The sequence below is a fragment of the Carassius auratus genome, chromosome 31, assembly GCF_003368295.1.
Source record: "Carassius auratus strain Wakin chromosome 31, ASM336829v1, whole genome shotgun sequence".
NCBI classification, from domain to species: domain Eukaryota; kingdom Metazoa; phylum Chordata; class Actinopteri; order Cypriniformes; family Cyprinidae; genus Carassius; species Carassius auratus.
In genome coordinates this window covers 5,659,663-5,675,673 of record NC_039273.1, presented here as the reverse complement: position 1 = coordinate 5,675,673, position 16,011 = coordinate 5,659,663, and the positions used below count along the sequence as shown (strand labels likewise).

General features: G+C 37.4%; 2 protein-coding genes across 7 annotated transcripts in view; one reads left to right on the top strand and one right to left on the bottom strand.

Moving 5' to 3' along the window:
• The first annotated feature begins 2,407 nt into the window (after nt 1-2,407).
• LOC113050317 (somatomedin-B and thrombospondin type-1 domain-containing protein-like) lies at nt 2,408-9,075 on the top strand. Its single transcript, XM_026213163.1, has 5 exons — nt 2,408-2,439; nt 2,711-2,895; nt 4,046-4,231; nt 4,749-4,821; nt 7,095-9,075. The coding sequence occupies exons 2-5, from the start codon at nt 2,832-2,834 to the stop codon at nt 7,216-7,218; spliced, it is 447 nt and encodes a 148-aa protein (XP_026068948.1). The 5' UTR covers nt 2,408-2,439; nt 2,711-2,831; the 3' UTR covers nt 7,219-9,075.
• Nucleotides 9,076-9,205: 130 nt separating this feature from the next.
• LOC113050313 (potassium voltage-gated channel subfamily B member 1-like) overlaps nt 9,206-16,011 on the bottom strand; it is a 33,765-nt gene continuing 26,959 nt past the window's right edge. For all 6 annotated transcript variants that reach the window (XM_026213155.1, XM_026213159.1, XM_026213157.1 and 3 more), the window contains one exon: nt 9,206-14,182. In XM_026213155.1, coding sequence (XP_026068940.1) covers nt 12,254-14,182 — 1,929 coding nt within the window. In that variant the 3' untranslated portion in view covers nt 9,206-12,253. The remainder of the gene's footprint in view (nt 14,183-16,011) is intronic.

The following is a 16,011-nucleotide window of genomic DNA, read 5'->3' as shown; positions in this document are numbered from 1 at the left end:
TTATTTCCATTATTAAAGTTTGGGGAAACGAAAAAGTTTTATCAGAGAATGCAAAAGCATTGAAATATAATTCCCCATTCTTTATTTAATCTTTATGTATTTTATATACAATTTTTATGTAAATATGGTAGTGCAGACACATCGAAAAGCAATGGTGGGCAGTCATTTTTTTACTTTGTTTAAGCCTACTGTAGCTACGTACTTAATGGTTTTTGGGAAATCTAAAATGATAAAACGGAGGCTCGATAGCTCTGTCTGATTCTTGAACGAATTGTTGCAGTCATGGCCTAGTAGTTAGATAGTTTGACCCCTAACTGGGTTATGGGTTTGAGTCTTGGGCTGGCAATACCATGACTTAGGTGCCCTTGAGTAAGGCACTGAACCCCCAACTGCTCCCTGGGCACTGCTGCATAAATAGCTGCCCACTGCTCTGGGTGTGTGTTCATGTGTGTGTGCACTGAGTATGGGTCACCATACTTGGCTGTACACACACAGAGCAGTGGACAGCCATTTTTTTGGCACCTCAGTCGTGGTATTGCCAGCCCAAGTCTCGAACCCACAAACGCAATATAACATACATTACTATGTTTTCAGAGGTGTATAAATTCCTTACTTAATGAAACGTTATGTTTTTATTACTTAAGATTGAGCAATTTTTTATCTACATAAACCGCGGGTCCCCTACATGGAAGTCGCCACTATGTTTCTACTGTAAGTTAGCCCAAAATGGTCAAACTGCTCTACAGACCGCGTTTCGTCACTTTGTTGTTCTTACGAATAAAACACGGACACAATGAATATTAACGTTACATTAACATTTGCAATAACATCTTGAATGATTAAGTAAATATAATTCCTTAATTTACCTGTGTAAAGACGACATCTTTACTTGTGTGGGCCACCGTAGCTTCTCGGGAGGGGTGAGCGGTGAGCGGTGGACTGAGCCATTGGTTGCAATTCGCAACCTCACCGCTAGATGCCGCTAAAATTTACACACCGCACCTTTAAAGGAACATTTGCTGCAGTTTTACTCACATCAGGCCATCCAAGATGTAGAACAATCGTTTCTTTATCAGAACAGATTATGGGAAATTTAGCATTATCACTTGCTGGATCCTCTGCAGGAAACAGGTGCCAAACAGCTGATTAAAACATCACAGAAATCTACAAGTTATCCATGTGACTCCAGTCCATCAATTAACATCATGGGAAGTGAAAAGCTGCATGTTTGTATACAAATCCATCAAGAAATTTTTAACTTCGAGTCGTTTCTTCCGACTAAAATATTCTGTCCATACTATTGCTGCAGTGAAACAGCAGTGTACAGTAATAAAGTATTTTTACTTTGTTACAGATAAGTTACTTGAAAAACTCTTATTTCACTACATTCCAAAGATCGTACTTTTTAACGTTACATTTAAAAACAACAACAACAACATACAGTTACTGCTTTGAAATGAAGAAATCATCACGTGTCCCGAGACGCAAGAGCGATTAACTCGGTTCACTCGGTTCACAAATCGCACCAAACAATTAATTCACAAATTCCACTGATCCGATCGCAGTTGTTCTCGAGTCAACAACTCACTGATTCAATTGATTCATTCAGAGCGAGTCTGTAATGACTGATGAGTGAACTGGATTCACAAGTCTCTGAAAACAGCCGGGGATCCCCGGAGATGTCGCGAAAAGTAAGTTACTTAAGTCGAGTTTTAGGATTGTTGTAACTGAAAGACAGTCGGGGTAAAATACCGCCACTCTGACAAAACAATTTGCTTTATACATTTGGAGCAAAATCATATTTCAAGCAGTTTTAGTTTAAAATGAAAAATACATATAATCCCCAACAGGCCTTATCCCCATATTATAGCGATGTTCTGCCAAACGACAAGCTTTGAAACACGTTTTTCTTACCGCTGAAACTTAAATCATTGATAGTACAACTTTCCCTCCCTCAGGAAACATTAATTTGCATGCAGTGTAAGCTTCACGGTGAATATTTCTAGGCCTACATCACTATCTGACCCAGTTCAGCATGCACAGATCACAAGCAAAAACAGTCCAAAACATTTGTAGACAAATATGTTGGTAGATTTTGATGTGAGAGCAAACAAAGGGATGGACTTTTCCCACTTAAGGAAGTGTTATGGATTATGGACTGATATTTTGACAATAGTTGACGGTATAACCCCACTAAATGATGTATTTGTTTCTTACAGCCTTGCAGTTTTTTACACTTTACAATATGTTAATTGTTGTTAAAAGTCAAGTGGATTACTTGTGTATTGCTGTGATGTTTTTAACAGATGTTTGAAAACTCATTCTGACGGCACCCATTCACTGCAGAGGATCAATTGGTGAGCAAGTGAAGTGATGTTGCATTTCTCCAAATCTGTTTTAAGAAGAAACAAACTCATCTACATCTCGGTTGGCCTTTGGGTAAGTTTTCAGCAAATTTTAATTTCTGGGTGAACTACAAGTGCCATGATTCAAATAAAATTGTCAAACCAAGATCTGCAGCATGAGTGCAGCATGCAGCATGTCTTCTTAAAGAGGCCCAGTAAATGTCACAGCTCAGCTCAGAGGTGCAGCAAGATGTAGAAGTCAATTACATGCATGAGTTCTTCAGATGAGGGGAGCAACATATTCAGGCTGCTCATTATCATGTCAGCGTGCAGCTCCAGACACTCATGGATGTTTTTTGACTTAGCTCTGCTGGTAACGCTGGTGTCCCAGAGCGAAGGAAGTTGTCAGGATATGGGGCTGTGTTGCATTGGACAAAACCAGTCAGGTATTACCGAAGACTTGAGGAAAGATCGCTCCTATGGGGAATGTTACTGCCACCAGGCAAGATGACATCAGACTTTTCTCACGACTATGACCTTGCCTGTCGAGGTTTCTATAATTCTATCTTTTTCAGATGCTATATTTCATTAGATTTTATCCAGAGCTATTTATTTAAACCCTTTTTTCCTGAAAATATAATATAATATAATATATATATATATATATATATATATATATATATATATATATATATATATATATATATAAATCCTGAAAACTCATTTAACATCAAAACAGTTTTGCATATCTTTTATGTAATATTTTAAGACATATTAAGAGTTTTAGTGTTTTTTTTAAGAAGTGTTTTCTCTTTGAAAATATTTTACATTTTAATTTAATTTATTCCTTTGATGGCAAAGCAGAATTTTCAGCAGCCATTACTCCTTTCCTCTGTGTCACATGATCTTTTAGAAGTCATTTTATGCTGATTTGCTACTGCTTAATATTTTATGAGGCAACCATGATACACAGAAAAACAGCATTTATTTGAAATATATTATTTTCTAATATTGTATATGTACTATAAATACGTTTTTAAACAGATAAATACATCATTGTTGAATAAGAGTATTAGTTTTCAAAAAAAAAAAAAACACAAAAAAAAAGATTTTATATGAATGCATTTGGGAAAATATATATATATATATATATATATATATATATATATATATATATATTACTTTACTTTAGTCTTGTGAGTAATTGATGTTTAAATAAATCCTAATTGTGAGCAATGATATAAATTTAGTACTTAATGTGAAAAGTGTTGTGAGCAATAAACTGTTGCATGCATCCATACAAAAGAAAGTATCTGGGCTTTGAAAACTTCTCACTGTAGTACCTTACAAATGTGTCTGCTTTTTTATTATTTAACACACTGGAGGACAAAAGCTTTCAAACATATTTTTAGTGGAGATTGTTCTGTGATCCTGTCACAGTGTAATGTGTAATGGTTCAGTTAAAAACTACACTGGAGACACTAAAGCTCATTTAACATGCAAGGAAGCCTTAAAGGCACAACAGCAACAGCAAAAAAGACTCTGTAGTTTAAAATTTCAGAGGGAGGGTGGAGAAAAGTCACGAAAACCTAGACTTGCGTGAAACAAATATAAAAAATTGAATGAAAATTAAATTTATGTTACAAACCCTTTATTTCTCTTGCTGCTGATTATCATATTTGTGGATTTCATCGCTTTAGCTGCCACTATGAGCGAATGGAGCATGTGTTCCTGCTGTCTGGAGCCGTGTAAACCCACAATACGCACCAGACAGAGACAGGTGATTCAGGAAGCACGTGATGAAAGTGTACCCTGTCCCTCTCTGCATCGGACCGCAGGCTGTGTGGAGTATCACGACCAGCACGGTCCCTGTCTACAATCACTAGGTATGGCAATCTACAGCACTACGAGATGTCCTTAAGCAACGCAATTTGCCATCCATCAAAACAAATGTAACATTTCATAATCAACAATGGATAGTATCTCAGTAAGTCTGAGGTCAACCCTTATACCCGTAATAAAAGCACCTGGTAGTCACACAAATGTATTTAAAATGATTTATACAACCATTATTTTTCCATCGAATTGTTACTCTTGGATGAACTCCACAGAACACATTACATCCCATTTATCTGAGGGAATATTTATCTTATATAATCACATTATCAGTAGATAGACTGGTTCTGACTGTAATCAAAGGATGAACTGTAATCATCTTCGTCAGTGCATATTCTCTAGGCACTAAAGCGGCAATCTAAATGTCGCCTGTTATCCTGGGCAACCGTGTGCCTTTGAAAATGAGTTGAACTTTCTTATGAGACTGCAGGTGAAGTATGGGGGGCACATATGCATTAATATCTCTTTTCCATAATCTTTGACCTACTCCGTCTTATTATTTTCCAGTCCCAGCTCTCCTCACCAAGGTTGACTATGGAAGTGCAAGGAAAAAGAGGAAGATTTTTGACAACATCACAGGGTAAGATGTGACAATCCAACACTGAAAGTAAAAAAAAAAAAAAACGGTTTTCTTTTACTATATTTTTTTTTTTTTATGTGAAAGATATCACAAATCACATCAATAAAGTAAAATGATTAATATTGTGAAACTAATAAATTTGAACTGTTTTCGATTAATAACATTTCAATAAAAGCAGTAATATTGTTAAATATTATTTTATTTAAAAAATAGTTTTCATTTTGAATTTTGAAATGTAATTTATCCCTGTGACGCAAAGCTGAAGTTTCAGCAGCCTTCAGTGTCACATGATCCCTCAGAAATCACTCTAATATGCTTATTTGGTGCTTTAAGAAACTACTAGTGTCACTTTCAATCAATTTAATGCATCATTGCTGAATAAATGTATTGATTTCACGAAGTATTTGAACTGTAGTTGACAAGATGTAGCTTTATCATTAGGTACTTTAGCTGTATATCGAGCGGTTATTCATTATGTAATAGATTACAAGCTAAAAAAATAAAAATACTAAGACAAGCCATTAAAAAAATATTGTGACAAGTCTAAAATCTTTTAATGAAGTAGGCCAGGCTTTTCCAAGTAATTTAAGGTCTCAAGACTAGATCTTGGCCACTAGAGGGAACCATGACACATCTATAAATATTCAAAAGCTTGTGTATAAAACATCTTGTACTGCTTTAAGACTTGTGCACTCATTTGGAGCACTCTAGAGCCTTTTAGTAAAAAAGAGAGCAACTGCCTGTTTTATCTAGGTTAAATAAAATTTTTAGTAATACTATAATGATATTTTATAGTAACCAACACATAAAATGAGCCGTAGCCTTGTATAGTGTTTCATACAAGGAATTTGTGCCCTGCATTTAACTTATCCAAGTGCACACACAGCAGTGAGTAGTGAACACACCTACACACACACACACACACACACACACACACTCAGAGCATTGGGCAGCCTTTTTTTTTCGGTGCCGGGGAGCAGTTAGGGGTTCGGTGCTTTGCTCAAGGGTCTCGCCTCAGTCATGGTATTGAGAGTGGAAGAGAGCACTGGTCATTCACTCCCCCCACCTACAATCTCTACTGGTACCAAGACTTGAGCCCGCAACCTCTGGGTACAAGTCAGAATCTCTAACCATTAGGCTACGACTGCCTGTATTAATGCTTGTATTAATTATAATGTAGGGTTGAAACTGTTAACCTAGCTCAAGGACAGCAGCCAGAGTGATACCCATTACTCTATCTGCCTTCCTCTATCATCTTTTCCCATCACATTCGCACTCTTTCGCTCTTAGGAGCATGTCTCTGCACTGGCAGGCCGTGGGGAATTCTCAAAGCAGAGGGCTGTCCGTCGACGAGACTCCTGTTCCTGTCCTACTGTACACCATTTTCTCTGGATCTAACTTGCACACTTCAATCAGTCTAAACGGGGTCATGAAATTTCACATTTAAAGTAGTGAGCAGAATATGCTGAAACTATTTTGGTATCTCAAATCAGCTCTAGGCTTGTATGCCAAATGATTCAGTTGATACCTTATTACAGTTCATTATCAAGAAAAAAATGCAATATTAGTCACAGTCTATTCCCATTTTTTCATAAAAGATTAATGGTAATGGCCATCATAGATTAAAGGAATAGTTCAATCACAAAATTATTATTTTCTGACAATTTACTCACCCTCAGGCCACCCAAGATGTAGATGGGTTTGTTTCTTCATCAAATTTGGAGAAAATTAGCATTGCTTAATTTGCTCACCAATGGATCCTCTGCAGTGAATGGGTGCCGTCAGAATGAGAGTCCAAACAGCTGATAAAAACACCTCAATAATCCACAAAAAATATCCACATCTTGTGAATAACATCATGTGAAGAGAAAAAGGTTCTAAACCAGTATTATTGTGATGCTTTTATCAGCTGTTTGGACACTTATTCTGATGGCACCCATTCACTGTACAGTGGATCCATTGGTGAGCAGTGATGTAGTGCTCCAAACCTATCCACATCAATTAATTTTTTTTGGGTGAATTATTCCTTTCAGCATTAGTAATGAATTTTAAGCAGTAATTATCCAGTGTTTAAATAAAAAAGAAGGAATTTCATGGCATCACTTTACATAGCAGAGATTACTTTTGATTTTCTTTAGAACAAATTACTTTTTTAAGTGTGTGTTAGGTTTCTGGTTTGTAGGGGCCTGTAGGGATACACCATTCAAAGTCATGTGAATAAACACAGAATAATAGGTCAAATTAATCATCTGTATCATTTATTTGATTTCCAGCCAACCAGTGGGGAGAGGGATCTCTTCTTCAGACTGCAGAAATCTAAAGATTTCAGGACATTTTGACACATTTTTGGCTCTTTTTCCTATACAAGACAAGGAACTGGCTTTTTGTCACATATAGAACAAGTTACAGCTTCAGAGGTACAACATGCATTGAACAACATAACACATACAGAAACAACGGCATAGAAAGTCAACAGGTAGAAAGATTACAAAACAAACAGCCTTTAGACCTACAAACAACATTATAGAAGATTTTGGGAAAGGGAGGGATTGTAAACAGTGCTCTCTTTGTTTAGTTCCCTGGAAATTCTATACGTTTACAGTAATATCTTTTAATCATGAAATACTTCCTAAATTTCATACTTCTAGTTACCATTGTTATTGTACAATTTCATAAGAAAACAAGAAAAATCAAATAAATCTTATTTGTGCTTTCTTGTTGAAATAAGTTACATAAATCCTCACAAATCCTCTCATTAATAATCAACTGAATTAAAAGTCAAAGTGTTGATTATCTAATAATACATGTTACTGTAAAAAAAAAAAAAAAACACATTGAATTTTCAAACAGTGTCACTGTTGATGCTGGAAACATCATCAGGTCATCACAGTTTGACACGTTTGTGAGGAAATTTTAATATCACTTAATTTGAAGGATTTTATAAATGTACCATGATCTATTGAATCCTGCACTGTTGTGTGGGTGGGTATTTTAGACAAAACACCTTTAATTCCATCAAGCCATACAATAAGACACTGACATTGGACTAAAATTACTGATTGTCATCACTGTTTGTAGACTGGTGTCAAAAAATATCCCCAAAATAATCAATAATATATAATTTGCTCTCATCTCTGTAACTGCTCTGTGCACACTGCAATGCAAGTGTTTCTGTGGGACTTTACAGAATGACATATGCAGAACATATATCAACATATGCTAATCTCTGATTGAGCAATTAACAATGACTATATGGGGGTGAATCTCACAAAACCTGTCATGGACATGTCTGGCATGTATTTCAACAAAAATCAATAAATAAAAAAATATACATATTGCATAAAAAATATGAAACCAGTATTATCAACTAGTAAGATTTTTTTTGGATTGAAACATGTTTTACATTACAAATTTCCCCCTGACTTTTATACCCCAAAATGTATCTATTTTATATTTTCCCCTTAATTTTTAGTATGGTATTGGTATTTATGTAGAGTGAAATCGTTCTATTTTTATTGTGACTTTTATTACAAATTAATTGTGTGTGTGTGTGTGTTTGTATATGTGTACAGAAAATTCACTATTTCTCCCAGAAAACTGTTGCAATTACCAAATGCTTTGGTATTCTTGTGTTTATTTCTTTTGTTTGTATTGGAACGACAAAAAAAAGCAAAAAAAAAGCAAAAAAAAAAAGCCAAACCTGAGACATTCTACACAAAACTCCACAAAAAGGACCGGACAAAATTATTATCACCTTTTCAGAATCTTCAGAAATAATTGTTTTTCAAGCATGTTTTGCTCCTTTAATTTTTAGTTAAACTCACCTGTATCAATTCACAGGTGCTGGCAATATACAGTATAAATGACACTTATAACCAGTTAAAATATCATACTATTCATCGCCATCTGAATGAAAAGGGACACTATTGTAGGAGACCCAGAAGGATCGTGCTGCTGACACAGAAACATAAAAAAAGCCAGATTGGAGTTTGCCAAAACATACCTGAGGAAGCCAAAATCCTTCTGAGAGAATGTCCTGTGAACAGATGAGACTAAAATAGAGCGTTTTGGTAAAGCACATCATTCTACTGTCTTCAGAAAATGAAATGAGGCCTTCAAAGAAAAGAACCCTGTCCCTACAGTCAAAAATGGTGGAGGTTCACTGATATTTTGGGTTTGCTGTCTCGGGCACTGGAAGTCTTGACTGTGTTCATGGCATTATGAAATCTGAAGACTACCAAAGAATTCTGGGGCACAATGTAGGGCCCATTGTCAGAAAGCTGGATCTCCGTCAGAGGTAATGGGTCTTTCAGCGGGACAATGACCCAAAGCATGTTTCAAAAAGCACCCCAAAAATGGTTTAATACAAAGCGCTGGAGAGTTCTGAAGTTGCCAGCAATGACTCCAGATATAAGTCCTATAGAGCACCTGTGGAGATATCTCAAAACAAAAGCTCAGAGAAGAAGCCCTTTGAATCTGAAAGACCTGGAGCAGTTAGCAAGAGTTTTACAAAATTCCAGTAGAGAGTTGTAAGAAACTCATTGATGGTTACAGGAAGTCATTTTTTTTCCAAAGGGTGTGCTACCAAATATTAAGTTGAGGGTGTCAATTTTGTCCAGTCCATTTTTAGAGTGTGTAGAATGTCTCAGATTTGGCTTTTTTCTTTCTGCTCTTTTGTGTTGTTCCAATACAAACAAAAGAAATACACATGAGAATACAAAAGCATTTTTTATTACAACAATTGTCTGGAAGAAGTAGTGCATTATTGGAGAGAAATGCAGGAGTATTTTTGTCCATCACTGTATGCATATATATATATATATATATTCAGTATATATATATAAAAAGAAATCATGAAGATATATTGTAGTACTGAACATTTTGGGAAAAAAAATTTCAATATAGAATTTTGAATGGATGAAAATCTGCTCCAAGTCATAAAAAAAAAAAAAAATGAAATATGTCATTTCTTTGTGAGATTCACCCATGGATCATTACAAAAAGACAGGGTTGACACTGACCTTAGGGCACAGCCTAACAGATAAAGGAAACACAGTTTTCAATGGCTTAAGTAAAGTCACATTTTAGCACTAATGTTCTATCCATATGAATCTACTGAATGAATAGAGCATAAAATGTGGACCATACACCCGACAGATCATGGATATTATATAATATCCACATAAAAGACCACAAGTAGAGCAAGGGACTTTAGCACTCAGAAAGCAGCTTCCTTTCCCACCATTACAGTAAGCAGTGCACATTCATAGATGATTCTTTATTGAGGGGAGAGTAAAGATCCCTCTAATTTTTTTCCATCTTCCTCCCATACACGCCCTCCTCCCGCTCTCTTGCAGAAATTGGTATTCCGTTCACACCTCAGTTCAACTCAGCTAAAATCGTTGAGACAAGGATGGAAGCATACACACACTCACAAGTCTTAGGAGAGGCAGAGTTTCCCCCATTATTTTTGCACTCCCCAGATAACACATGCACACACATACATGTTCTAAGAGACAAGTATATTCTGACAATGTGATTTTAGTGATGGTATTTGTTGACACAGATGCAATTGAGTGCATGATTTTGATCTAATTTAGCCCTCACTATCCTGGTTTTCAAATTGGATATGAGCACTAGCAGGGAGGGCTTGTGGTCACCATGGAAACTGGATATAGTCATCTTCAGGACATTGTCTACATACCTGTGAATACATGCTGGGCTATGTGTATGTATATGGTTACAGAATGATGAGGATGGCAATGTTAGAGATAAGGATCTAATCTTTCAAGGGTATTAAGTTTGTGCAGTGTGAAAGGATTGTATCAAATTTGGAGTTAAACCTGGCCATGCATTATGTAGTGTATTACAGAGCTCTCTATCAAAAGGATAAATGCTTGGGATTAACTGGTGGTCTTAGTGTGGTCACATAATGTGTGTTTAGCCTGAATAACAACTAAGGACACAAAAGGTCCCATAAAACCTTTAATCAAATCAAATTGTTTAAAATAAACATTTTCCATAGACCATCTCCCTCACTTTGTATGATCATCTAGAAAATATTTTAGAAATATATATTTATTCTTATATTCAGAAATATTTATGTTTGACACAGCAGCTACTTCTATGAAATTGGTAATTCTAACTGAAATGTTAAATTGACCTGACGTATTTCTGTAAGTTCTATCTTGGTCAGATTTATTCTAGCATTCCATCATATACCAATATCTGGTTACAACAGGGTGAGGTATGCCAATACGCATGTGCTACATACTTTTTTACATAATAAAAAAAATGCAATAATAAACATATTTTGCAAGAAAATATTACACTTGTAAGCACAGCATGAAGTGCATCTTCTGTCATTTTCTTTAATAACACTTTTTGAAATTTAAAAGGAGTTAACCCCAAAAAATAAAATTCTGTCATATACTCACCCTCTTATTGTTCCAGACTTGTATGTATTTCTTTATTCTACGGAACACAAAAGACAATATTTTGAAGAATATTTGGGTCAAAACAACACATATATTTCAAAATATTATTTTTTGTGTGTTACACAATAAAAAGAGCACACTGGAACGAAATTAGACAAAGAATACAATGACAGAGATTTAAAGATGAAACAAGTAAAGGAGGGGAGGTAAATTTAAACTCTCTTCTGATGAAACAATTAACAGTTTATTCTAACTGGTGAATATGACAAGAAAAATGTGTGACAGTATTCTACTGATAATGTTCATGTCTATATAAAAATAAATCGTTCAAAAAGAATCACACACCAATATATTTTGAAGAGTGAGCTTGTGTGCAGGAATGTTAATTATTTTATACGTGCACATTATACCATCAGCCCTCCCTATTTCAAATATGCTTGCACATAAACACTCATACTGTATGCAGATCCATAACTGCAGTTAAGTAAGGCCAGTTTATTAGGAGACAGGGTATGGGTGCACTAGTAAACAAGGTATAACATGTCTCTAATGCTAATCTTTAAGAGTTGGGCCCTGGACAGTGACTAGCTGATGTGGGCAGTGGCGGACTGTCCCCCTTGATTTACCTTGATTTTAACACATCTGCGCTTAAATATCTGTTAAGTTTTCAGCCTCAAGCTATTTATGCTTCAGCAACTGTAGACCAGATCTACTCTGGCTGATCTTACCCCTGCAATGCACCAATGCAGGCTTGTTAGAAGAGGAAAAGGGGCAAGAGGTGTAGGCAGTGGTACATCCTCAAGATCCTGTTCCTTAAAGATGTAATATGACCACTGTCTTCCAGTGAACCTTCCCGCATAAAGTCACCAGGGTTGGCCCCCTGATTAGGTGCCTGGAAAATTATTCTTCAATGTATATTAGTCTTCGCTTTCTTCAAAGTCCTTGACTGAACTTGGCCTTCTTTCCTCTGGAGTCCAGCTCACGGCCCTGAGGCCTCAGAGGCCCTTATCAAAAATGCTGGAATGTCCCCTGTCCCCTTTAGGCCTTCGTGAGTTCTCTGAAGCCACATGGTTCTCATGGCCAGAACTTGGGCTACTTCCCAGTGGGAATAGGCAGTTTTGACCTAGCAGCCTTTGGGCAGCTTCCAAGTGGTTGGTTGCCCCCTGGTAACCACTAAGCCTAGGCTTAGAGCTCAGGCCACCCAGTAGACACTCCGATGGGCCACCTTCACGCAAGAGCTCCTCATCATCTGTGTCAGCATCGATGTACTTGCTGATAGATGAGTCATGAAAAGTGAAGACTGTAGGGGTGAGTGCCTTTCTCTCAGGTGTCTTAGGTGGAGTCCTGCTGCTGGCTGTTGTGTAGACTGACACCTCTGGGCTTAGGATGGAGTGGTCAGATAGAATAGAGCAATCAGACAGAGCACCACCTGATGGGCTGGCCTCCCCACAATTGCGATAATTCACCCTAACCGAATGCATTTTCTGAGAGTTTCCAAGAAGTCCTTGTTGCCGTAAACCCTCGTTGTTGAGAGGTTTAGCACCAGAACATGGTGGTGTGAGCATAGTCTCATGCTCCAAGGTGGTCTGCAGGCTTGGATTAGCACTGACCCGACCAGAGAGGCCAGAAACAGAGCTGTGGGAGAACCGAGAGCTTTCTGGGAAGGATAGACCTCCTGCCGGACTGTAGGGGAATCGTGGGTTCTCTTGGAAGTCTGTTGCACAGCTGATATAACTGTCAATACTTGACAAACTTTTCATGTCTACCACCCCTTCACGACCCCCAATCAGTGGGTCAACTCCTTGACCTGGCAAGGCTTCCAGTTCAATTTCATCCCTTCTACGGCCTGCTCTGGATGAGTTTCTGTCTTTGGTGTTCAGGTTGGGCTGTGACTGAGTCTTTGCCATCTGGTTGTACATCTCTTCTAGTTTCTGTGCATTAAGCCTTTGTGGACTAGAAGCTCTCGCCTTGCTAGGAGAACCTTGGTCTGGGTTGAAGGACCGATTAGAACTGGTTTCTGAAGCTGCCCGCTTGGATGACCATTTCCATCGACTGGGTGAGAGGTGGTTGTCCTGGGTTCTCTCACCCTTGTCCTTGACCACCACATCTAGAAGCTCTGCACCACGGGAAAATGCCTCTCTTACATTCATGGACACTATGCTGCCATTGCGTTTGGCTCGCTCTAGAGCCTCACGTCTCTTTATGGCCTTCTCTTGGCGTTTCTGCTCCTTGTAGAATTCAGAGAAGTTGTTGACTATGATGGGAATGGGTAGGGCAATAACTAAAACTCCTGCTATGCAGCAGAGACCACCAATGATCTTACCCAGAAGTGTCTTGGGGTAAATGTCCCCATATCCTACAGTGGTCATGGTAATAGTGGCCCACCAGAAGGAGGCAGGGATGCTCTTAAACTTGGTGTCATCCTCATCCTTCTCTGCAAAGAAAACTAGACTTGAAAAGATCATGATTCCCATTGCTAAGAATAGGATAAGCAGGCCCAGCTCATTGTAACTCCGTCGTAGTGTGAAGCCCAGAGACTGCAAACCAGTGGAGTGACGTGCCAACTTGAGGATGCGCAAAATCCGCATGATTCGAAAGATTTGCACCACTCGCCGTACATTTTGAAACTGCAGCACACTCTTGTTGGACTCTGTCAAGAATATGGTGACATAATACGGTAGGATGGCCAGCAAGTCAATGACATTGAGAGGACCTTTAAAGAATTTCCATTTGTTTGGTGAGGAAAGGAAGCGAAGAAGATATTCCATTGTGAACCAAGCAATGCACACCGCCTCCACATGGGCCAGCTGGGGATTATCAGTTGTCTGACCAAACTCGTCTGTGTCTTGCAGCTCTGGGAGGGTGTTAAGAGACAAAGCGATAGTGGAGAGCACGATGAATAGAATAGAAATGATGGCCAAGATCTGAAAAACAAAAAAGGAAACAAGAAATCCACCATTATAACATAAGAAAAAGCCGTCATAGTAAAGAAAATGTTGTATCTTATGTCCTCGTACATATTAATCAACACTGGATATACCATTGTAGTGATGGCTTGACAGATCATTCATACTTTGTAAAATTTTCATCTACTAACTATAAGAGAAATCCAACAATGGTACTTAAACCAAGACAACTGCACTAAAAGTCTGATGAAATGCACAGTGGCACTGTATATAAAGTTCCCACTAAGGAGTCCTTCTTTAATTTATACTGTAGGTGCATCGTCAGGATTAATTAAAGTGAGGCCAACAGAGAATGATCTTGAAAAAAAGTGATGAGTCAGGTCTAGGTAAATCATAGCGACTGACGATACATTTTTATCTGTGACTGTGAGCAGGAGATAATACCACTGATGTAATTAGCTAAAATGCTTGTAGAAACATGCTTTACACCAGAAACCCTGGTTAGACAACTACATTGTCAGCCATATCATCTACATACAATCTATACCTTTATACTTACTGCTGAGTAGTGAATGTCAAGATATTGCATAATAATGGCTTTACCTGTGTTGCTAGGTCAACAAGGCAGTATAAAGTAGTAAATGAATGAGTAATGCTGAGAGGGCTGAGGGTTGTTGAGAAATACAGAAATCTTGTGGAACATGTCATGCAATAACCAGTAAAACAAGAAGTTGGTAAGACAAATGCCCCTTAAAAATCCCCAACAAAGTCTAATTATCGTGACAGAAAACTACACTAAAACCCCTATTAAAAATAACTTGCAAATTAATAAACTATCAGCTAAACAATTAAATTGGGTATTTGAATATCTTTAGAAAATCAAGAAACAAAGAACACTTGAGTCAGGTTTAGGTAAAGCATAATGACTGACAATATTTTTTTTTTTATTTGTGACAGTGAGAAAGAGATTATACCACTGTTGTAATTTGCTAAAACCCTTTGTGGAAACATGCTTCCCACAGAACAATATAAATCTGTTACAAAAAAAATGGCAAAAAACATGATACAGTCCTAACTCTACCAAGCCAACTAAGAGGCTTTCGTACCAAATAACTCAACAAGAAGGACAATTGTCAGAGAAATGAACAAAACCTAAACAGTGACCGAGTTGCAGAGCTCTATGGCTGAGAAAGAGAAACTTGGACAAAGCAACTCTCAAAAATCTCTTCATAGACTCCTTGGGGGAGTAGAAAGAAGAAGGACACTTATGGTAAAAGCCTGGAGTAACTCAGTTCAGTATTGGCAATGTGACTAAAACATTATATTGAAAGATTGCATTTTGACTTTTTCTAAAGCAAAGCATGGTAGTGGCAACAAGTTGTGAGCCAGTTTTGGGTATTACAATGAAGTATGCCTAAAGGGTTACTCTACCCCAAAATGAAAATTTTGGATGAAAATTAATCACTTAGCCTCATGTTATTCATTTTGTTTTATTCGCAGACAAAAATGATTTTCGTTGCTTCATAATGTCACGGTTGAACCACTGATGGCAGATGGACTATTCTGACGATGCTTTTCATACTTTTCTGGACCTTGACAGTGTTATTTACTTGACAGTCTATGTCTTAAATTGTGTTCCGAAGATGAACAAGGCTTTTATGGGTTTGGAACAACATGGGGGTAAGTGATTAATGACAAAATTTTCATTTTGGTGTGGAGTATCCTTTTAAATATTGCATAAATGTTGTCTCATATACACACTATTTGTGAAGGAGAAACTGGTCACTTACAGCCACACTGTTGGTGTGAAGCTAAGACATGACAGAATAACTTTTTCCTTTATCTTC